Source organism: Saccopteryx leptura, chromosome 1, assembly GCF_036850995.1.
Source record: "Saccopteryx leptura isolate mSacLep1 chromosome 1, mSacLep1_pri_phased_curated, whole genome shotgun sequence".
Classification (NCBI taxonomy): domain Eukaryota; kingdom Metazoa; phylum Chordata; class Mammalia; order Chiroptera; family Emballonuridae; genus Saccopteryx; species Saccopteryx leptura.
Window position 1 is genome coordinate 250,111,728 of NC_089503.1, and position 23,103 is coordinate 250,134,830.

The window sequence follows — 23,103 nt, forward strand, 5'->3', positions numbered from 1 at the left end:
AACTGGCTAGAGCCTAGATAAACTTATGGTCCTTAAGTATCCATTTCTCGTTTTTTTCTCCTACCAGTTTAACCCAGTGTAGAAATTTCAAGGGTGAGTAAGGAGAAATGGATGACCACCAGATGGCAGTAGCCTACACAAGATTTATTGATGGGTAGGAGGACCCTCAGAGCCGACACCTTCAATGGACAAAATAAAGGAATAAAAAAATTGAAACAGACTCATAGAAACAGAAAACAGAATAATGGTTGCCAGAGGAGAGGAGGGTTGGGGCATTGAGTGGAAAAGGTGAAGGGATTAAGTACAAAGTGACATTCACAAATAATTACCACAAGGTTGTAAGTACAGCATAGATAATATTGCCAATAATATTGTTATAACTCTTTATGGTGCCAGGTGGGTACTGGAAATATCAGGGGGAACACTTTGGAGAGTATGTGATTGTCTAACCACTGTGCAGGACACCTGAAACAAATTCAAAATGATATTGAATGTAAACTATAATTGAAAAATAAAAATTAAAAAAAAGAGGTTGTGGCATGGGGTCACTACTGAGGGGGGAAGGGCAAGGGAACCCCGTGGGGGAGGGGACCAGAGAGGAGGCTGTGTGCCTCGATGATGTCACTCGGCAGCTCCGTGGGGCGGGGTCTCTGGGTTGGCCCACTCTGAGGGGCAGCAGGGGCTTAGGCTGTTCATAGGCACGAGGCTCATCCTTTTTATGGCTGTCAGATGATGGGTGCAGGTGCAGAGCAGTTCAAAGTGCTAAAACATACTTGTCTGGGCTATGCTTACAACTGGACATGTAAAAATTTGAGTTTAGTCCTTGTAAGCTTGATTCAGCCTGCTGTGAAGTGGTCAATAACCTAGAGGCTCAGAGGCAGGCACCATCTTTACTTCTGTACGTGGCAGACAGAATATACCACTGCTGCCACTCCTCACCCTGCCACATGTCCAGCCTCAGATAAACAGGAACTGACACCCAAAGAAAGCCCAGGACAGGAGCATCCTTCCCCTTTATGTCCAAGCTGACGGAGTCCTCGGAGCGAGCAAGGGTTATGTCCCAGTGACCCTTTGCACCACATCTGGCCCAACACTGACTCAGGGTGTCGCTTCTCCCCCTCTCCCCCACGCCCCTGCAGCTGCTGGCCCAGCCCTTGTGCCCTTCACTGTCAGCTTCACCATCACCAACCTGCGCCACACGGAGGACATGCATCCAGGCTCTGCGAAGTTCAACTCCACAGAGTCAGTTCTACAGTATCTGGTGAGAGCCCCCTGCTACCCATTTTTCTTTCCAACTGCCGCCCACCCCTCCCTCTTTGCTCCACTTTTGGAGGATAGGGAGGGCTAGGGAGTCAGGCAGTTCTCAGTTCAAAGCTTGGAGCTGCCGCAGACAAGCGATGTGACTTTGGAGTAGTGACCGGTCTTGTGGTATTGTTTCCTCCTCTGTAAAACGGAGACGATAACACTTATCCCAAAGGGTTCTTTGCTATAAGAGAATGAAATGTGGTATGAGAAGGTTAGGGAGCTGTTGTTTTATGTTAAAATGCTATATTTTAAATGATGATTAGTTGTATACTTATTTTTTACCCATCTGCTCCTTCCTACTCAGCTCCAGCCCTTGTTCACGAACAGCAGCATTGGTTCGCTCTACGCTGGCTGCAGACTGACCACACTAAGGTGAGCCCTGCTCTTGGTCTGGCCTTCGGAGGTGTGGCAAGGTGTGGGCTGGCCGGGTTGGCCAGGGCTAGACTACGCTATGGGAAGCAAGGGGCCTAGAGCCCTTAAGGAGGTGCTCACCCTCAGGTGCTAACCCTAGGCTTGCACAGCCCTAAGAGTTAGCCCGGCCCTGGCCGGTTGGCTCAGCGGTAGAGCGTCGGCCTAGCGTGCGGAGGACCCGGGTTCGATTCCCGGCCAGGGCACACAGGAGAAGCGCCCATTTGCTTCTCCACCCCTCCGCCGTGCCTTCCTCTCTGTCTCTCTCTTCCCCTCCTGCAGCTAAGGCTCCATTGGAGCAAAGATGGCCCGGGCGCTGGGGATGGCTCTGTGGCCTCTGCCTCAGGCGCAAGAGTGGCTCTGGTCGCAACATGGCGACGCCCAGGATGGGCAGAGCATCACCCCCTGGTGGGCAGAGCGTTGCCCCCTGGTGGGCGTGCCGGGTGGATCCCGGTCGGGCGCATGCGGGAGTCTGTCTGACTGTCTCTCCCTGTTTCCAGCTTCAGAAAAATGCAAAAATAAAAAAAATAAATAATAAAAAAAAAGAGTTAGCCCGTCCTTAACTGTGCTATCTGGGTGCCTTGCTTGCCTCACCCTGTTCCCAGGCCAGGTGCTAGTGCTGTGTCCCTCCCACTTGAGATCATCCAATCAGACAGGCAGGCCTGCAGCTGTGAATGGGCCACACCCTACCACACTTAGAAGGACGTGGGCAGCAAGCAGCAGGGCAGCAAACAGCAGACCAGCAGGGCAGCACAAGCCATTTATTTTTTGAAGGAAAGCTCTTGGCAGTGGAAAGGCTGTTTTTTTTGACATTGCAGATGACAGTCCACATACCAAGAAATGAAACCTCAATGGATAGGTGCTGGAGTTACCCTGGCTTAGATGTTCCATGTCCCAGAGGGAACCAATATCTCTTATAACAGCTCTGTGCATTAACAGGGTCACCTACACCTAAGAAAGCCCGTGCAAAGCTCTAGCTTCCTGATGGGTACTGATGGCCATTTAAGGTCCTTCCAGAAAAGATGTGGATCATCAACCAGGGGCCATTTTCATCACAAGCAGTGTCGCCAGGCAGTACAACTCACATTGCTCCTTTATCAAGTGTCTAGGAGTCCAGAGCTAGAAACTGCTTAACTCTGGGTACCTTCTATCCTGCTGAGGTGCCAGGGACACTGTTTCCCCCACCAGTGCTTGGTGACAGGACAGCCTGCTGGTCCCCCCAGGCTATCCCTTCAGGCCGAGCTTCTCCTGCTGCCCCGGAGAGACAGCACTGCGGGAGGCAGGTGGGCAGCGGTGGGGCCTCTGCTCTGCAGCATCTCCTGCTCAAATGCTCAGAGCCAGAGCTTGGGCTGGATCAGCCTTCTGAGAGCTGATGAGTCTCCATCCAGAGCTGCCATCCCATTTCCCTGGGAACTGTGCTGTGGCTGCTTTGTAAATATTCGTTTAATTCATTAATTAATTACAAGCACTTCTGTTGTACCTGGCTGGGTATTTTATATCCATCATTTCTGAATCCCATGACAACCCCAGCAAGTTAGTGTTTTCCATGCTGAAGACACTAAGATGAGAGAGCTGAGTCAGAGAGAAGCCATGTGGATTATTCAACAAGGGACAGAGCTAAGGTTGAGTTGATGGTTGTTGGACTCTAAGACATCCATTCTGGTCCTTGGTGGCTCAGAGATACCCCTTATCTTGTGAGTGTCTCACGCCTGGACCAGGAGAGCAGATAAGCAGCCATCCACAGACAAGAGGACTGAGAAAATGATGTCTCAGTCCTGTCTCCATCTCTATGTCCTCCTTTTCCCAGGTCTGAAAAGGGTGGAGCAGCCACTGGAGTTGATGCCATTTGTACCCACCGTTCTGACCCGGCAGGTTTCATGCTGGACAGGGAGCAACTCTACGGGGAGCTAAGCCACCAGACCCATGGTGTCACTTGGCTTGGTCCCTACATCTTGGACAGGGATCATCTCTATGTCAATGGTGAGCATCTGGTGGTGACAGTGTCCCCTGCAACACATGTTAGAGTTTTCTGTCGATGCTCTGAACGCTGGCCAGAGCACACAGCCATGTCTGCTTCTCAGTTTCTCTCCCCTTACTTTTCCTCTCCTTGGGAGGTCCCCATTCTCCACCATGTGTGTATGCATCATACACAGAGAGAGGTGGAAAGTCAGAGAACAGTTATAGGAGGCACAACTCACTGTCTATAGGGAGGCAACCTCTTGATAGCATCTGCTCTTCCACCAATGGCCCAACCCCTTCATCCTTTTCTTAATAACCTTTGAGACATCCCACCTCACTCTTACTCATTCTGCAGGTTACAGCAGACCAGCCTTAACCTCCACCCCCCGTGGTAAGTGTTCAAACCTGAGATGGCCCCATGACCCTACAGTGATTGGTGGGGGCAACTGGGCAACTAGTTTCCCTCCCCTATAGCTAAGGCCTCAATGAGGGCAAGGAGGTCTTTAGGCCCTTATTATGCTCCTGCCCCCAACTTCTGACACAGTTTGGGCATCAAAGCCAAAGTGTCTCTGGCATCTCCGAGGTGAAGCTGCGTCGTTCTCATTTCTGATGCTTCCTCCTCAGTTTCTGAGACTTCCACACTCTCCTTGGGAACTTCAGTTGGTCCTACATCCTTCTCCAGTTCTACAGGTAAGGAGCCTTCCCTCCATGTCCACTACCTTTCCACTACATGCCTCTGTGCTTCACAACGAGAGACCAAGACAGTGTGCATGGGCAGGTCAAGGCAAGGGGACAGTGTGGGGAGGGTAAATTCTGGGGCCACACCCTCAGGGCAGCACAGTCTAGCTCCATCCTTTGGATGGAACTCTGTGACTTCAGGTTTTCAGTCAGCAACTGAAGGTGTAGCTCCTTTTTTTTTTTTGTATTTTTCTGAAGTTGGAAACAGGGAGGCAGTCAGACAGACTCCTGCATGCGCCGGGATGCAGGGATCTACCCGGCACACCCACCAGGAGGGCGATGCTCTGCCCATCTGGGGCGTCGCTCTGCTGTAACCAGAGCCACTCTAGTGCCTGAGGCAGAGGCCAAGGAACCATCCTCAGCGCCCAGGCCAACTTTGCTCCAATGGAGCCTTGGCTGCAGGAGGGGAAGAGAGAGAGAGAGAGAGAGAGAGAGAGAGAGAGAGAAAGGAGAGGGGGAGGGGTAGAGAAGCAGATGGGCACTTCTCCTGTGTGCCCCGGCCAGGAATCAAACCCGGAACTCCTGCACACCAGGCCGATGCTGTACCACTGAGCCAACCGGCCAGGGCCAGGTGTAGCTCCTTTTAATGCACATTTTGCTTTCTGTTAAGGGTTTGTATCAGTCAGCTCTTACTGTATAACAAATGAGCACCACGTCTACCGGTTTAAAACAATCATTTACTGCTATTCATGAGTATATAGGTCAGCTCTGCAGCTTGTCTGCACTAGGCTTCCCCATGGGCCTGCGGCTACCTGTAGGCTAGCTAGGTGACTCTGCTTCTGTAAAATGCCTGACTGATGGGTGGGGTGCCTCAGTTTTCATAAACCAACAGACTAACTCCAGCTCATTCATATGGGGGTCCCAGAGTCCCTAGCAGCAAGAGAGGTCATGCCTCAATGCATAAAATCCTTTCAAGCCTCTGCTTGCATCACATTTCTCTTGTCTCATTGGCCAAAGCAAGTCATGGCCATGTTAGAGTCAAGAGATGAAGAAATAGGCCCCATCTCTTGGCAGAAAGGGCTGCTAACACCACATGGCAAATGTGTAGGTATATAAAGCTGAAGAATTGCTGGCCATTTTTTTTTTTTTTTGTATTTTTCTGAAGCTGGAAATGGGGAGAGACAGTCAGACAGACTCCCGCATGCGCCCGACCGGGATCCACCCGGCACGCCCACCAGGGGGCAATGCTCTGCCCCTCCGGGGCATCGCTCTGCCGCGACCAGAGCCACTCTAGCGCCTGGGGCAGAGGCCAAGGAGCCATCCCCAGTGCCCGGGCCATCTTTGCTCCAATGGAGCCTTGGCTGCGAGAGGGGAAGAGAGAGACAGAGAGGAAGGAGGGGGGGGGGGGGTGGAGAAGCAAATGGGCACTTCTCCTATGTGCCCTGGCTGGGAATCGAACCCTGGTCCCCCGCACGCCAGGCCCACGCTCTACTGCTGAGCCAACTGGCCAGGGCCTGCTGGCCATTTTTATAATCTACCCCAAGTGACCTGCCAAGGAACTTGTGACTACATGGCCTTAAGTGACCTGAGGTGTGAGGGGAGTCAGTTAGTGAGACTAGCTTCAGCAGTGCATCCTAGTAAAACTTCACCTTCTGCTAGACTGGAATGGAAAAAGTCAAGGGCAACACCGGGATTATTCCCAAAGTGCAGAGACAGAAGGGGTCAGGAGAGGAGGCAGATAAGTAATAAGAACAGTGACAGCAGAGCCAATACAGTGACAATCAATGAATGTCACACAGTGGGGATCCTGCTTTACATATATGACCAGCTCCTGCAGGTGCACACTGCTGTTTCTCCATTTAAGAGAGGCATAGGTGGGCTCTTCGAGAAATCAATGTTTTTCTGAGGTCACACAGCCAGCAAATGGTCAGGACTCAACTCTAAGTTATTCATACTCTAGAGCCTGAGCTCCTGCCCTAAAATAGCTGTGTGGCCTTGGGGTAGTGCCTCAGTCTCTCTGAAAATCATTTTCATGTCTGTCAGTAGGGGCAAGTGACAGGATGTGCCTCCAAGCCTTGAGGGAGGAGTACAGGAGGTACTGGATGGAGAGCGCTTAGCACAGAACGCAGCGGAGAGTATAACTTCTTACCAAACATCAGCTGTTATTATTGCTGCCATTTTTATTGTCATCATCATTATTATTACTATTATTGGTGAGGTTCAAAATGAAGTTTCTATCCTGGGAAGAGACACTGCAGCAGATATGAATACCAGACTCGCCGCTCAGGCAGTGCTTCGGGGTGTGACGTCTTCCCTCTCACCCTCACTGCAGTCGCTGGGCCTGCCCTGGTGCCATTCACCCTCAACTTCACCATCACCAACCTGCACTACGTGAAAGACATGCAGCCTCCAGGCTCAGTGAAGTTCAGCAGAATAGAGAAGATCCTGCAGCTCCTGGTGAGTCTCGCCCACCTCATTCCTGCACGGCCCACCGAGGCCCACCATGTCCACTGCTTTCAGTCCCCCCACCGCTCCTATGTCCCGTTCGTTTCTTCCTGCCTCCCAACTGATGCCAGCTCTGTCGACCTCATCCTCGCCCTGTCCCTGTCCTTCCTCACTGGTCCTTCTATTCACCTCCTTCCTTCCTTCAACAGCTCAGACCCTTGTTTAAGAACACCAGCATCAGCCTCCTCTACTCCAGCTGCAGACTCGCCTTGCTCCGGTAAGACCACCGAAGGTGTCCCTGTGAGGCACAGCGGAGAACTTGAATCCATAGTCCTCTAGAGTTGGGTCCTCCCTTTGGCCTCAGCCTTTTCCAGCCCCTCACCTGAAACAGCCCCTATCCCCCTGGTTTCTGGCCCCTGGCCCCTGCTCTGGACCTTTCCATCTTCAAGAACCTCAAATCTCACATGCGATACTTAATAAGAACAAAATGATAAAATGTAATAGCCTGAGAGTATGAACCAAATTCCTTCATAAAGGATGCATCCCTGATCCTTCACAAATAAACCCATGGCCTTCCATGTCCTCAACCCACACTGCATATATTTATTTTTTAAATTTAATTCATTGGGGTGATATGGGTTAATAAATGTACTTATATAAGTTTCAAGTATACAATTCTGTAACACATCATTTGTATATTGCATTGTGTGCTCACAACCCAAAGTCTAGTGTCCTTCCATCACCGTATTGTTTACCCCTTTGCCCTCTTCAACCTCCCCTCAACTCCTTCCCTTCTGGTAACCACCACTCTGTTGTCTGTGTCTATGACTTTGTTTGTTCATTTGCTGGTTTCTGTTCTCTATTCTACATATGAGTGAAATCACAAGGTTCTTGTTTTCTCCATCTGATTTGTTTTGTATAGCATGATGCTCTCAAGATCCATTCGTATTGTTACCAATGGCAGTATTTCTTTCATCCTTTCTTATGGCTGAGTACTATTTCATTGTATGTATGTACCACATCTTCTTTATCCAATCATCTATCAAAGGCCACTTAGGTTGTTTCTATGTCTTGGCTTCTGTGAATAATACTGCAATGAACATAGGAGCATATCTTTACAAATAAATGTTTTCAAAAATTTCAAGTGGATACCCAGAAGAGAGATTGCTGAATCTTATGGTAGTTCTATTCTTAAATTTTTGAGGAAACTTAATTTTTTCATTGTGGCTGCACCAGTTTACATTCCCACCAGCAGTGAATGAGGGTTCCTTATTCTCCACAGCCTCTCCAAACTTGTATTTGTCTTGTTGATAATAGCCAAACTAACAGGAGTGAGGTGGTATCTCATTGCAGTTTTGATTTGCATTTCTCTAATAGCTAGTGAAGAAGAGCATCTTTCATATATCTGTTGGCCATTTGTATTTCTTCTTGGGAGAGTCTGTTCTGGTCCTCTGCCCATTTTTAATTGGATTATTTGGTTTTTGTTTTTCAGTTATATAAATTGTTTATATATTTTGGACAATAGACCCTTATCAGGGGTATTGTTTGCAAGTATCTTCTCCCATTCGGTGGCTTGCCTTTTTGTTTTGTTGATCATTTCTTTGTTGCTGCGCAGAGGTTTTTAGTTTGATGACCCATTCATTTACTTTTGCTTTTACTTCCCTTCCTTTGGGATCAAATTCACAAAATCCTCTCTGAGACCAGTGTCTGTAAGTTTAGTACCTATGTTTTCTTCTATTTGTTTTATTATTTAAGGTCTTATATTTAGGTCTTTGATTCATTTTGAATTGATTTTTGTGTAAGGTGTCTAATAGTACTCTAGTGTCATTCTTTGGCATATGGCTTTCCAATTTTCCCCAAGTCATTGTTAAAAAAGTTTTTTTTTTTCTTTCTTTCTTTCTTTCTTTATTAATAATTTTACTTTTTTAATGGGGTGACATCAATAAATCAGGATACATATATTCAAAGATAACATGTCCAGGCTATCTTGTCATTCAATTATGTTGCATACCCATCACCCAAAGTCAGATTGTCCTCCGTCACCTTCTATCTGGTTTTCTTTGTGCCCCTCCCCCTCCCCCTTCACCTCTCCCTCCCTCTCCCCCCCAACCACCCCACTCTTGTCCATGTCTCTTAGTCTCATTTTTATTTCCCACCTATGTATGGAATCATGCAGTTCTTAGTTTTTTTCTGATTTACTTATTTCACTCCGTATAATGTTATCAAGATCCAACCATTTTGTTGTAAATGATCCGATGTCATCATTGCTTATGGCTGAGTAGTATTCCATAGTGTATATGTGCCATATCTTCTTTATCCAGTCATCTATTGAAGGGCTTTTTGGTTGTTTCCATGTCTTGGCCACTGTGAACAATGCTGCAATGAACATGGGGCTACATGTGTCTTTACGTATCAATGTCTCTGAGTTTTGGGGGTATATACCCAGTAGAGGGATTGCTGGGTCATAAGGTAGTTCTATTTTCAGTTTTTTGAGGAACCACCATACTTTCTTCCATAATGGTTGTACTACTTTACATTCCCACCAACAGTGTATGAGGATTCCTTTTTCTCCACAGCCTCTCCAACATTTGCTATTACCTGTCTTGTTAATAATAGCTAATCTAACAGGTGTGAGGTAGTATCTCATTGCAGTTTTGATTTGCATTTCTCTAATAACTAATGAAGATGAGCATCTTTTCATATATCTGTTGGCCATTTGTATTTCTTCCTGGGAGAAGTGTCTGTTCATGTCCTCTTCCCATTTTTTTTATTGGATTGTTTGTTTGTTGTTGAGTTTTAAGAGTTCTTTGTATATTTTGGATATTAGGCCCTTATCTGAGCTGTTGTTTGAAAATATCATTTCCCATTTAGTTGGCTGTCTGTTTATTTTGTTATCAGTTTTCCTTGCTGAGCAAAAACTTCTTAGTCTGATGTAGTCCCATTCATTAATTTTTGCCTTCACTTCTCTTGCCTTTGGAGTCAGATTCATAAAATGCTCTTTAAAACCCAGGCCCATGAGTTGAGTACCTATGTCTTCTTCTATGTACTTGATTGTTTCAGGTCTCATGTTTAGATCTTTGATCCATTTTGAGTTAATTTTAGTACAGGGGGACAAACTGTAGTCCAGTTTCATTCTTTTGCATGTGGCTTTCCAGTTTTCCCAGCACCATTTATTGAAGAGGTTTCTTTTCTCCATTGTGTGTTGTTGGCCCCTTTATCAAAAATTATTTGACTATATATATGTGGTTTTATTAAGTTTGCTTTTCTTTTTGTATGTTTTTAATTCCTTCGTCAAAAGTTTGTTACCTACATATGTGTAGCTTTATTTTGAGCTCTCAATTCTGTTCTGTTTGTAGGAGTCGGTTTTTCTCCGGTACCATACCGTTCTGATTGTAGCTTTGTGGTATAATTTGAAGTCAGGAAGTATGCTACCTCTGGATTATTGTTTGTTTGTTTGTTTGTTTGTTTGTTTTTTCTATCAGGATTAATTTGGCTATCTGAAAGTTTTTGTGGTTTCATACAAATTTGATGGTTGTTCTATTTCTTTTAAAAGTGACATTAGAATTTTATAAGGAATGCATTAAATATGTATATTGTTTTAGGTAATATGACCATTTTAACTATGTTGAGTCCTCCAATTCATGATTGTCTTTTTTTTCTCTCAATATTTTCAATAATGTCTTATAGTTTTCAATGTATAGATCCTTCACATTCTTTGCTAAGTTTATCCCTAGGTATTTTACTCTTCTTACTGTAATTGCAAATAGATTTTTTTCATTTCTTTTTATGAGATTTTATTGTTAGACTCTAGGAATGCAGTGAATTTTTGTACATTGATTTTTGTGTTATGCAACTTTACTGTATTTGTTGATTGTTTCTGTCTTTTGATGGATTCTTTACAGTTTTTTAGGTAAAGAAACATGCCATCTTCAAAAAGTGACAATTTTACTCCTATTTTAGATGTCTTTTATTTCTTTCTCTTACCTGATTGCTGTGGCTAGGACTTCCAGAATTATGTTGAATAACAGTTGTGAGAGTGGGCATCTTTGTCTTCTTCCTGATCTTAGAAGAAAGGCTTTCAGTTTTTTACCATTGAGTGCGATATTAGCTAGGGATGTGTCATATATGGCTTATATTATGTTGAGGTATTTTCCTTCTATATTCATGTTATCGCATTTTTAATTATAAATGAATGCTGTATCTTGTCAAAGGCATCTATTTATTTGATCACATCATTTTTGTTTTTTACTTTATTAATGTGGAGTTGTATCACGCTGATCGATTATCTTATGTTGAACATCCTTGTGCCCATAAAGTGAACCCTGCTGGATTGTGATGTATTATTTTTTAAATGTATTGTTGTATTTGATTTTCTAGTATTTTATTTAGGATTTTTGCATCTACATTTATCAGAGATATTGGTCTATAATTTTCTTTCTGAGTGTTGCTTTTGTCAGGTTTGGTATCAGGGTAATGTTGGCCTCATAAAATGAGTTAAGGAGTGTTGTGTCTTCTTTGATTTCTTGGAAGAGTCTAAGAAGGATAAGTACCAATCTCTTCTGAATGCTTGGTGCAGTTCACTAGTGAACTTTCCAGAGCCCACAGCTGCCAAATGGTGGAACCGGAATTCAAGCCCCGCCTCTTCAGAGCCCAAGCCTTTTCTCACTTAGCTTTTTTGGCCCCTTTTCTTTGTGAGGAACCATCGGTTTTCCTTCCTTTTATATTACCCTGCGTTGAGTCCTTGCTCCTCTCTACTGTAGAGATGTGGAAAGTGGCCCTAGCTCATCTAGTGATGGAGTTTTCTGAGCACAAGTGGCCTGCTCCATTCTGACATCTTTTGGAGGGTTAAACCTCAGTAGCCATCTCCCAGAAATAACTCTTCAGGACTCCAAAAATAAAATTTCAGACAAGATTTTCTTCCTGAGGTGCCAGAACAGAGAGGGATGGCATGAAGTCCCCTTCCTCAGAGCCCAGTTTGGTGCACCTACAGCCGATGTGGCCTCTCCACTCCTCTGGCCTGGAGTTCCATAGGTTTTCTTTCCGCCCACGAACACTTCTTGAGCACCTACAGTATACCAAGCTCAGCATTCTGCTCCCAAAACTCGGTGGGGCCAAAGCGTAGATTCTGCCATCAAGAGTAGTGTATTATATTTATTACATACAAACATGTATACAGTACATATTAATTATACTAATCTAAGCATATTACTAATATCAACATGTTTCATCCTCATGTGATACACCTGGATACCATGATTACACCCATTTTATAGATGAGAAACTGGGCCCAGTGACACCACGGAAGACCTGAAAGATGAGGGAAGTGTAGGATCTCGGAGGAACTGAGGTGGAGGAGTCCTTGGGGAGCAGTGAAGGGGTGTGTCGCAGGGGGCAGGGAACAGCAGGTGGAGAAGCAGAGTCTATGCAGGGAGGACACGTGGAACAGAAACACTCCCCTGCAAGGAGGAGGGCGGAGAGGCGACCAGGTAGGCCTTGGGTCCTGATGCGCCTGTTGGGACACTGGGGCTCCACCACAGGCAGTAGAGGGCCAAGGATGGATCCCAGCAAGTGTCTGACAGGATGGAGCTCCATGCAGAGTGAGTGAAGACTATCCTTGTGCACAGAAGAGATTATAAAGAGTGTGGGAGAGGGACAGTGAGGGCATCCCGGACTCACAAGGGGGCCCTCTATGGGACTGTGTTTACAGCCTGAAACAAATTCACTCCGAGGTGGGTGACACGGCATTCCAGGCCCTCCTGACTGGAGCTGCAGCACTTCTACCTGACCCGACGGCCCCGCACAACATCCTCAAGGACCTTCTGCAGGTGGCTCCTCATTGTCACCACCTCTGTGTTCCTTCCTCACAGGCCTGAGAGGGGTGGAGCAGCCACCAGCGTGGGCACAGTCTGTACCCACTGGCCTGACCCCGCGGGCCGCGGGCCAGACAGGAAGCAGCTGTACCGGGAGCTGAGCCAGCTGACCCAAGGCGTCACCCTGTTGGGTCCCTACACTCTGGACCAGGACAGTCTCTATGTCAGTGGTGAGCAGCAGCCTCCTTTGCTCTGCTGGGTTGCTGAGCTGCTCTCGCCCCATGCGTGCCTCTCTGATTCCTTCCCTGTACTCAGCACCTTCTCTATCTCTCTGCAGGGTACACCCAGCGCACTTCAGAAACCACCCCCAGCAGTGAGTACTGAGTAGCCTTTAGAAGTCCCCTACCCCACCAAAGACAGAAGGTTCAGGCCCCTGCTCACATCTCCAGCTCTTGGGGACAGAGGGGTCACGACACAGGCTGGGGAGTCACTGCAGCACAACTCAGCTGTGAATCACCTCTATTGTCGGCTGGACACAGAGTCATGGTCACTCAATGTTGGTTGGGTGGATGGATGGAGGAAAATAAGTTAGCACTTGAACTGAAATAATAATGTTAAGTTATAAATTGTCTCCTTCATCTGCTGTACGTGATGGTCTAACCTGCACCCCAGTAATGCTGGCATTAGGCCCAGGACCACCAGCCATCACTGTGTTCTCCAGTGAAAAGGCCACTGGTCTCAGGACTGTGGCCTCGGGCCCCACGCCCTCTATCCACCCCAGACCAGGCTCAGTGTGTTCCCCTTCCCCTGCTGCAGCTACGGGACTACCCCCGGTACCTTTCACCCTCAACTTGACCATCACCAACCTGCACTATGTGGAGAGCATGTGGCCTCCAGGCTCCTTACAATTCAACAGCACCGAGAAGCTCCTGCAGCGCCTGGTGAGAGCCCTGCCCTGATGCCAGCCCTGCCCACCTAGCCTCTGCCCAGCAAACTGACGCCAGTCCCACCCACTTCTCCCCGTCCTGTTCAGAGACCACCTGAGCGCCCTCCTGCGCTGTCAGTGCCAGCCCTGCCCACCTAGCCTCTGCCCAGCAAACTGATGCCAGCCCCACCCACTTCTCCCCGTCCTGTTCAGTGAGACCACCTGAGCTCCCTCCTGCGCTGTCAGTGCCAGCCCTGCCCACGTCACCCTTGTCCCTCCCAGAGATGACTGTCTTGTCCTTGCCCCTCAGCCTGTCCATTCACTTTCCTTATCTCTACCCACAGCTCAAGCCCTTGTTCAAGAACACTAGTGTGGGCCTCTCTACTCAGGGTGCAGACTGACCCTCCTCAGGTGAGACCTTGACCAGCGACCAGAGCAGCTCAGGTGCTTCCAGATCTCAGGAGTGTGTTCTGCTTCATTCCTGCCCTCCCTGTCTGTGTCCTTAGCAGAAGTGGAATTCAGGAGGCATTTACTCCAGGGCCAGTGCCTCTCCCTCCTCCACCAACTGTCCCCACGTTCTGCAGAACCCATCAGCAGGATTGAACCCCTAACCTAATCATCCTTCTAAACTCCCTCCTCCCTCCTGACAGTGAGGGCATTTTCTTTAGGGTTTCCATTCTGTTTCCAGCATTTTTCTCAAGACAAATGTGTCCTTTCCACTTACTTCAACCCCAAATTCTGTCTCTACATGTCTCAAGTGTGAGATTTCCTGTCCTCATCTCTTAAGGATGTAGGTTTCTGCCTTTCAACTTAATAATAATTCTCTCACCCACTGACAGTTTCTGCCTTACAACTGAATAACCTCCCCCACCCTACTGACAGTGTGAAGATGGCCAGTCAGTGAGCTCAGAGAATCTAAGTCGACTTCTCACCTCTCTACCAGCCTCCTCATTTCCTCCTTCCTGTCCTGCCCTCAGGAATGTCAGGACCCCTCTTCAGGAACTCATTTAATTTATTGTCATCCCCCTTAACCACCCTTCCCAGGCCCAAGAAGGATGGGACAGCCACTGGAGCAGACATCGTCTGCACACACCGCCCTGACCCCGCGGGCCCTGGGCTGGACAGGGAGCGGCTGTACTGGGAGCTGAGCCAGCTGACCCGTGGTGTCACCCAGCTGGGCCCCTACACCCTGGACCAGGACAGTTTCTATGTCAATGGTGAGGGGCTGCCATCATTTTTACATCTCAGTTTGTCCCACATCCTCCGTCTCCACCACCTCTTTCCCTAATCCCTCTTCTTCCTCACTGTGTTTCTCTATCTGTGCAGGTTACACCAACCAGACCCAGACCACCACCCCTAGCAGTGAGTATTCCGAGGTTCAGAAGGCTCTACAATCCTGTAAGCCCCAGCCCTTAGGGATGGAAGAGACTAGGAGTTCTCTCCTCCCACTCTCCACTGCACCTCCCCTTCAGCCTGGGGGAAACAAGGGCTGCTACCCAGAGTCAGACGTGAGCACCTGTTCCTGGCATCTCCAGAGTGATGAGGCTCCCAGCCAAGCCCTTGGGCTCTTTCTCCCAGCTTCTGTGATGCTAGTTCCTGTCTACATCAACAGTGAGGGGCTCTGTGGGCGGGGCCTGCTCCTTCCCCAGGTGGGCTCTGCTGCAGCAGACTTCTGGCCCAAGTTCAGACTCAGACTGGGGCCTCACGTTTCAGAGGTATCTGAGCAAGGCGTTTGCATCTCTGGAGCAGGGAGGGTGGATTTTGTGATTCCAAGTGAGTAATCTGTCTTCCTTTTAGTGAATCCCAACTGTGAGGGTCCGGCAGCCATCTCTCCAATGGCCACTTGGCCTTTTTCTGGAAGAGCTCACCCTCCCCTTTTCCTCACAATCTCTCCTTCTCTTTACAGGCTACACCCATTTGGCCTCAGCCTCCATCCCCAACGGTGGGTGTTTTAGACTTCTGTGTACCTATGACTACCACCTTGTCCTTAAAAATAGGAGCTGCTCAACCAGCCCATCCCTCCCTCCTGCTACCCCCCACCACCACCCCCATCGGGATGGGAAGGAGTCCGGAGGTCGAGGTTGTGCATAGAAATGTGGGTTAAACTGGGGGTGTAGGGAGTCATCGTCCACACAGCTGACTCCAGGGTAACTGGTGCCTAGAAAGAGGTGCACACTTTATCGTTCCTGTCCTACTAATGCCACCATTCCCTTAAGGTTACAGTACATTTCGGATTTTATTCCTGCTTTTTCTTTTCCCCTCAGTTCCAGTGACGTCCGGATACTTCACTTCCCTGGCTCCATCCACCTCCAGCAGGCCCACAGGTGGGAGACACCAAACCATCTCAATAAAACCGCATCTCTCATTGCTCACTCACCTTCCAGGGGGAACTCATTCTTTCTTTAGACTTCAGGGACTCTCAGCTACTCAAGGTCCAGCTGCTCAGAATCCAGATCCCGAGTCCAGCCCACATCACACAGCCACTCTCGACTGTGGGCCTACCCACCTCCTGGACGTCATCCCTCCCTTTGCTCTCTGACCCTAAAGTTGTCATCTTTTCCCAAACTTACCCTTTGTCCTCATCACCAAAGGCAGGGACACAGAGCCAAACTTGACCCTCCTTCTCGCTCACCCCCCACCTCCATCTGTCACCAGGTCATCTCCTCTCCACATGGAATAGCTCATGAGGCCTTTCTTTCTCTGCATGCATCACTCAGCCTTTATTCAGGGCACCGGCATTTTTTTCTAGGACAAGTGCAGTAGCTTCCACTCTGACCTCCACACAGCAACTACAGCGTCCCCCACACCCCAGTACACCTCTGTCTACATAATTCCTGTCTTGTTGACAATCTTTGAATGACCACCTGCTCTACAAACTACATCCGAGCCCCTGAGCTAGTCACTGCCTCCCCTTCCTGGGCTCAAAGGCCCCCTCCAGTCTCACGTCTACACTTCCCTGTGGCTGTAGGGAAAGGACTTCAAGTTCCTGCGTGCAACCTCTCCATCCTCCTGCCGGGCCTTTACCCAGGCTGCTCCTTCGGCTTGAGCTCCCTCCCCGCTTGCTCAGTCCTGTCCCCTAACTCTTATTTGTCCTTTTGGCCATACAGCATGATGCATCCTCTGGGAAGCTTTCCCGTTACTGATGGGGTGTCTGTCTTTGACTGGCACATCCCCTGGCTTCCCTGCATCATAATGGTCTGGTCCTTCTCCTGGCCACAACACTAGGAGACTAAGCCCTATTTGTCTTTGAACCACGGTGTCCAGCACAGAGCCTCTCACACAGTAGGTGCTCAATAGATGCTCACCGAATGAGTGAGTCAGTGTTCCCAATGTGTTAGGAATTCCATGATGTTCTCTCTTTCAGCCCCTGCAGGCCTTGGCTTACTTAGTCCACTGTTGTGGCCCACGGTCAGAGCCCCCGGCACCCTTGGTCTTTACTGTGGTCCCAGCTGAACATACTTCTCTTCCTCCCCCATGGCAGCCACTGGTCCCACCCTGGTGTTCTTCACCCTGAACTTCACCATCACCAACATGCACTACACAGAGGACATGGGGCACCCAGCTTCCCTGAAGTACAATTCCACTGAGAGGATCCTACAGCACCAGGTAAGGGTTCTACGACGACCAGTGTCAGCCTCACTCCAGGCCCGCCCAGTCCCCCAGCCCTCCCACTCACCACCCCTTTTCCCTTCCAGCTGCGGCTCTTGATCAGTAAAACCAGTGTCGGCCCCCTCTCCTCTGGCTGCAGACTAGCCTCACTCAGGTGAGACCCCCCGGACAGAGTGACCAGTTAGGTGGACCCTCATGCACTGGCCCACGGGGCTCAGTTCTTGGCCATGTCCCTGGCATGCCCGGCCTCCCTCCAGCACCCTGCATGAACCTTCATGCCTTCTTCATGCCCAGAGGTGCTGAGAATGCTCAAAGCTTAGAAATGAGCAGCATGTTTATAGTGTACATAATTCAGAGAACATTTTGTTTTAAATGAGGTCTCTCCTATTAGAACTACTGCATCCTGGGCCCTGGCCGGTTGGCTCAGCGGTAGAGCTTCGGCCTGGCATGCAGGGAACCCGGGTTCGATTCCCGGCCAGGGCACATAGGAGAAGTGCCCATTTGCTTCTCCACCCCCCACCCCCTCCTTCCTCTCTGTCTCTCTCTTCCCCTCCCGCAGCCAAGGCTCCATTGGAGCAAAGATGGCCCGGGCGCTGGGGATGGCTCTTTGGCCTCTGCCTCAGGCGCTAGCGTGGCTCTGGTCGCGATAGAGCGACGCCCCGGAGGGGCAGAGCATCGCCCCCTGGTGGGCAGAGCGTCGCCCCTGGTGGGCGTGCCGGGTGGATCCCGGTCGGGCGCATGCGGGAGTCTGTCTGACTGTCTCTCCCCGTTTCCGGCTTCAGAAAAAAAAAAAAAAAGAATTAAAAAAAAAAAAGAACTACTGCATCCTGCCAGCAATATCTAATTTCAATGTTTCTGTTCCTCATTGTGATGAGGCTGTCTCAGATGAGGGGCATTCAGGAGAGCCTCCACAAGGCTTCAGAGCTGCCCCTTCAGCATTCTCTCAGCCGACTCCCTTCCACTCTCTTGCTTTCCACATCCAGAAGGACCCCTTTGGTATTGCACATCCCCACATCCCTCCTTCCCCAGGCTTGAGAAGCATGGAGCAGCCACGGGAGTGGACCTTGTCTGTACCTACCACTATGACCTTGCGGGCCCCGGACTGGACAGAGAGCAGCTGTACCAGGAGCTGAGCCATGAGACCCACGGAGTCACCCGGCTGGGCTCCTTCGCCCTGGACAAGGACAGCCTTCATGTCAATGGTGAGGGCCTTGGCTAAAACCATGATCTCTTCCCAGTTGAGGTTTTGTGTTGTGTCTGTCCTTTCCCCCTTGTGGTCTGGGTTCCACTTTCCTTGCGATGAAGTGATCACTGGGTCCAGCCACCTTCAGTCTCGTTACCTGGTTATCTCCTCCTTGAATATTTCTCCACTGCCTCTTTATCACAGAAATCCCTTTCCCTTCATCTTTTGTGCTTACCCAACTCTCGCTTCGTTCTTCTTGCCTTCTCTCTGCAGGTTACCCCTCTGGAGCCACAGCCTTGCCTCCCACCAGTGAGTATTCCTGGGTCTCATTCCCCCTTTAGTGTTGGGAGCAGTTGTTCTCCCTTTACCTTCTGTCTTTGGTGAGGGAGACACGTAGAAGGGCCCCCAACTCATTCCTTTTCTTTTTCCCTGGCTCTGGTGGAGAGTTTCAGCCCGGGGTGAGGGGGGGAATCTTAGACACTGATCTGTTTTCCCATCACATTCATGTGATTTTCAATTTTCTAAAACCCTGCCCTTGGTACTCTTTTCTTATCCTTTTATTCATGTCTTTCTTTATTGCTATTAAAGTTTCTTGATATCAGTGTTACACCCTTGTTTTGCTTTGTTTGTTTGTTTGTGTTATGAGAGAGACAAAGACAGAGAGAGACAGGAAGGGAGAGAGAGCTGAGAAACATCAACTCATAGTTGCAGCACTTTAGTTGTTCATTGATTGCTTCTCATGTGTGCCTTGACTGGGATGCTCCAGCTGAATTAGTGATCCCTTGCTTTAACCAGCGACCTTGGGCTCAAGCCAGCAATCTTTGGGCTCAACCAGAGACTGTGAGGTCATGTCTATGATTCCACACTTAAGTCAATGATCCTACGCTCAAGCTGGTGAACTCGCGCTGAAGCCAGTATTGTCGGGGTTTCGAACCCCAATCCTCAGCATCCCAGGTCCACGCTCTATCCACTGTGTCATCACCTGGTCAGGCTTCCCTTTGTTTTGTTTTTGTTTTTTATTTTTCAGTGAACATTATTTTAATTCACTACTTTCCAGACACCATCTAAGTCAGGGGTCCCCAAACTACGGCCCGCGGCCGCATGCGGCCCCCTGAGGCCATTTATCCGGCCCCCACCGCACTTCCAGAAGAGGCACCTCTTTCATTGGTGGTCAGTGAGAGGAGCATAGTTCCCATTGAAATACTGGTCAGTTTGTTGATTTTAATTTACTTGTTCTTTATTTTAAATATTGTATTTGTTCCTGTTTTGTTTCTTTTACTTTAAAATAAGATATGTGCAGTGTGCATAGGGATTTGTTCATAGTTTTTTTTTATAGTCTGGCCCTCCCAACGGTCTGAGGGACAGTGAACTGGCCCCCTGTGTAAAAAGTTTGGGGACCCTGATCTAAGTTATATAATGTATTAGTCAGTTTATGCTGCTATAACAAAATGCCATAGATTAGATGCCTTAAACAGCAGAAATTACTTTCTCACAGTCCTGGAGACTAAAAGTCCAAGGCCAAATTGCAGGCAGGGTTGGTTTCCTCTAAGGCCGCTTTCCTAAGCTTCCAGATGGCTTTCTCTTGTTGCCTTTTCACACATATTCCCAGTGTCTCTGTGTCTTCTCATCTGTTTTCCTTATAAGGACATCAGTCAGATTGGATGAATCCCCCTCTAGCAATGGCCTCATTTTAATTTAATTACCTCTTTAAAGGCTCTATTTCAAATACAATCACCTATGGAAGCAATAGTTATTAGAGTTACAACATATGAATTTTGGGAGAACACCCCATTTATTCTCAAACATATACACCCTATTCTTTAATTCTCGCTGTAACCACATACCTTAGCTCCATTTTACAGATGAAAAAACAGGCAGAGAAAAGCTTCCAAACCACAGAGCAGAAAACAGCAGAACCCAGAGTTCCTATAACTCCATAGCTTATGCTCTAACTCCCCATCAGGAGATGGAGAGCAGAGAGACTATGAATAAAAACATCAGGGCCATCAGTTCCCCATCAGCGTGGCAAGCTGGAGACTCTTCTCCTGGGAAAGAGCAAAGCCGCAGTGTTTTCACAGAGTCCTCCACTCCTGCATCTAGGTAGAAATGACCCACCTCGATACCCACCCTCCAATCATTGCTCACATAAACCTGCTCTTGCTCACTGCTGGAATTGCCTCTATTAATAAGTGACCCTCAGCCTGACTGCTGGTGGTGCAGCAGATTAAACATCAGCCCATATGCTGAGAGCCCTGGTTGAAACCCCGAGGTCACCATCTAGAGTGCGGACTTGTTGGCTTGAGCGCAGGACTGCCGGCTTCAGCATGGATCTTCAACATGATCCCATTGACTTAAGCCCAAAGGTCACTGGCTTGAAGCCCAAGGTCGCTAGCTTGAACCTATGGTCACTGGTTTGAGCAAAGGGGTCTTGAGCTCATGGTCACTGGTTTGAGCAAAGCGATCACTGGCTCAACTGGAACGCCCCGCTTCCTGGTCAAGGCACGTATAAGAAAACAATCAATAAAAAACAAAGTGAAGCAACTACAATTTGATGCTTCTTTTCTCATCTCTTTTTTCCCCTCTCTCTCTCCCTCTGGTTTCTCTCACTCTCTTTCTTTCTCTCTCTCTCTTAAAAAAAAATGACCCTTGAGCTTATGAGGAGGAGAACATGGGCCCTATGAATCCCCAATCTTAGGTATACCTTGGGCCCCCAACCTCCCTGCGAACCTTGGCTCTCTCTGCACCCACCATAGCTGCGGAGGTCAATGAGGAGCCATTCACACTGAATTTCACCATCAACAACCTGCGCTACTCAACAGACATGGGCCATCCAGGTTCCCTCAAGTTCAACATCACAGACACCCTCATGCAGCATCTGGTGAGAGGCCTGCTTACTCCTCCCACCTGCCCATGACCCCTCACAGGAACTGTGGCTGGCCACTGACCCACGTCGGCTCTCTCCTTCCTCCCCAGCTCAGCCTACTCTTCCAGCAGAGCAGCCTCGGCCCCTGGTACGCAGGTTGTAAGGTCACCTCGCTAAGGTGAGAATCCCCCACACATAACCCACTGCCAAAGGACATGGACTTCTGGCCGTGGGGGCTGCCCTGGTTGCAGCAGGCTATTCTTGGAGGGTCCTTTTCTGCATCCATTTTTAAAATATTACCTTATTAATTTTTTACATTGTGATAAAATACAGAAACAAAAATGTCCATTTAAAAACTGTGTTAAGTGTACAATTTAGTGGCATCAATTGCATGCACAGTGTTGTGCGCCCCTCATTGCTATCGAGTTCCAAAATTTTCATCACCCCAAGCAAAAACTCTGTATCCATTGAGAAATTATTCTCAGGTCTCTTGAGTCAGTTTTTGTTCTGTTGGTATTTATGAAGTACTTCTCAATTCGTATTTTCATTCAGCAGACATGATGGGACAGCACCTCTGAGGCAAGTGGTAGGGTACCACAGTGACAAGACAGTCCCTGGTTCTGCTCTTGTCTGGTAGGGAAAACAGACAGGAATCAAAGAGTACGTATTGACGTAAAGTGCTTTCAAATACAAGGTGCTGCCAAGCATAAGTAAGCAGAGTGATGGGAAAGGTGCTTCACCCAGAGGGACAGGGTAGCCTCTCTGTGGAGGTGACATCTAAGCTTTGTCCCAATTGGCAAGAAGAGTTTGGCCATGAAACTGTTCTAAGTCAGAGGAGACACCAACTACAAGGGTCCTGTGGTGGGAATGAGCTTGGCAAGTTCGGTGAACAGCATGGAGGCCGGTGTGGCTGGAGCAGAGAAAGAACAGGGGAGAGGAGGTGAGGCCTGAGATACAATCAGCATCTACATCATGTAGATTCTTGAAGGAAATTGACCTTTTTTTAATTGTAAAATACACATAATGTAAACTTACCCTCTGAACCATTTATAAGTATACGGTTTGGTAGTATTAAGTATGTATATTCACATTGCTGCAAAACCAATCTCCAGAACTTGCAAAACTTAAATGCACTAAACAACAACTTCCCATTTTTCTCTACCCCCTATCTTGATACCCACCATTCTCCAGTCTGTGTCTATGAGTCTGACTACTTTGGGTACCTCATATGAACAGAATTATACAGTATTTGTCTTTTTGTGATGCTTATTTCAGTTACCATACATCTTGGAGTTTCATCCATGTTGTAGCATGTCAGAATTTTCTTCCTTTTTAAGGCTGAATAATATGCCATTGTGCTAGATGCTGGAGGTTCACCATGACAACAATGAACTAGACTGTCCTAATCTCTTACTTCATGAAGGTCATCTTCTGGAGGGAACAGGAACAACTAATATATGATCACATATTGGGCGACCAGAGCTGTAATGGGAGGATCACAGGGCATGGTGGGAACCCAGAAGAGGTCCCTGACCCTCCTGGGAGGGTTCTTAGAGGAAGAAGAGGTGTCTAAGTTGAGAACTGAAAGATGACCAGAAAATTGCCCAGGTAAGGAGAGAAGGGGAGAGACTTCTAGACAGAAGTCACTGCAGGTGTAGAGTCCTGGGATAAGAGAGCATGGCCAGGTGGAGAAACCATGAAAGTCCCACAAGGCTGAAACACTGGATCTGAGGGGACCAGTGAGCACAGGTGGCGAGGTACCAAGGGAACTGCACCCTCCAGAGGTAACCTCTTCTCCCCCAGGTCTGTGAAGAATGGTGCCAAGACATGGGTGAACTTTCTCTGCGCCTACAGGCAGCCCCCCCAGGAGCCCAGGCCTGTCTGCTAAGCAGGTGTTCCATGAGCTGAGCCGGCTGAC

General features: G+C 48.3%; 2 protein-coding genes across 2 annotated transcripts; both read left to right on the plus strand.

The window, feature by feature from the left end:
* Positions 1 to 386: 386 nt before the first annotated feature.
* Positions 387 to 13,931, plus strand: LOC136388270 (mucin-16-like). Its single transcript, XM_066360208.1, has 12 exons — positions 387 to 396; positions 1,140 to 1,261; positions 1,610 to 1,677; positions 3,521 to 3,693; positions 4,028 to 4,063; positions 4,297 to 4,362; positions 6,683 to 6,807; positions 7,005 to 7,072; positions 12,663 to 12,835; positions 12,943 to 12,978; positions 13,422 to 13,546; positions 13,875 to 13,931. Exons 1-12 carry the CDS (start codon positions 387 to 389, stop codon positions 13,929 to 13,931), a joined length of 1,059 nt encoding a protein of 352 aa, XP_066216305.1.
* Positions 13,932 to 14,509: 578 nt separating this feature from the next.
* On the plus strand, positions 14,510 to 23,073 carry LOC136388271 (mucin-16-like). The gene is made up of 11 exons (XM_066360209.1): positions 14,510 to 14,747; positions 14,857 to 14,892; positions 15,437 to 15,472; positions 15,795 to 15,854; positions 17,012 to 17,136; positions 17,226 to 17,293; positions 18,169 to 18,341; positions 18,596 to 18,631; positions 21,076 to 21,200; positions 21,296 to 21,363; positions 22,989 to 23,073. Exons 1-11 carry the CDS (start codon positions 14,510 to 14,512, stop codon positions 23,071 to 23,073), a joined length of 1,050 nt encoding a protein of 349 aa, XP_066216306.1.
* Positions 23,074 to 23,103: the final 30 nt, after the last annotated feature.

What these genes read in the sequence shown, in the direction of transcription:
- LOC136388271 (XM_066360209.1), top strand. Translation starts at nt 14,510, where the DNA reads ATGTCAGGACCCCTCTTCAGGAACTCATTTAATTTATTGTCATCCCCC. An exon ending in AGAGGATCCTACAGCACCAG is followed by an intron (nt 17,137 to 17,225) that starts GTAAGGGTTCTA and finishes TTTCCCTTCCAG; the next exon opens with CTGCGGCTCTTGATCAGTAA. An exon ending in ACACCCTCATGCAGCATCTG is followed by an intron (nt 21,201 to 21,295) that starts GTGAGAGGCCTG and finishes CTTCCTCCCCAG; the next exon opens with CTCAGCCTACTCTTCCAGCA.
- LOC136388270 (XM_066360208.1), top strand. An exon ending in GGACAGTCTCTATGTCAGTG is followed by an intron (nt 12,836 to 12,942) that starts GTGAGCAGCAGC and finishes ATCTCTCTGCAG; the next exon opens with GGTACACCCAGCGCACTTCA. An exon ending in TTCAGAAACCACCCCCAGCA is followed by an intron (nt 12,979 to 13,421) that starts GTGAGTACTGAG and finishes CCCCTGCTGCAG; the next exon opens with CTACGGGACTACCCCCGGTA.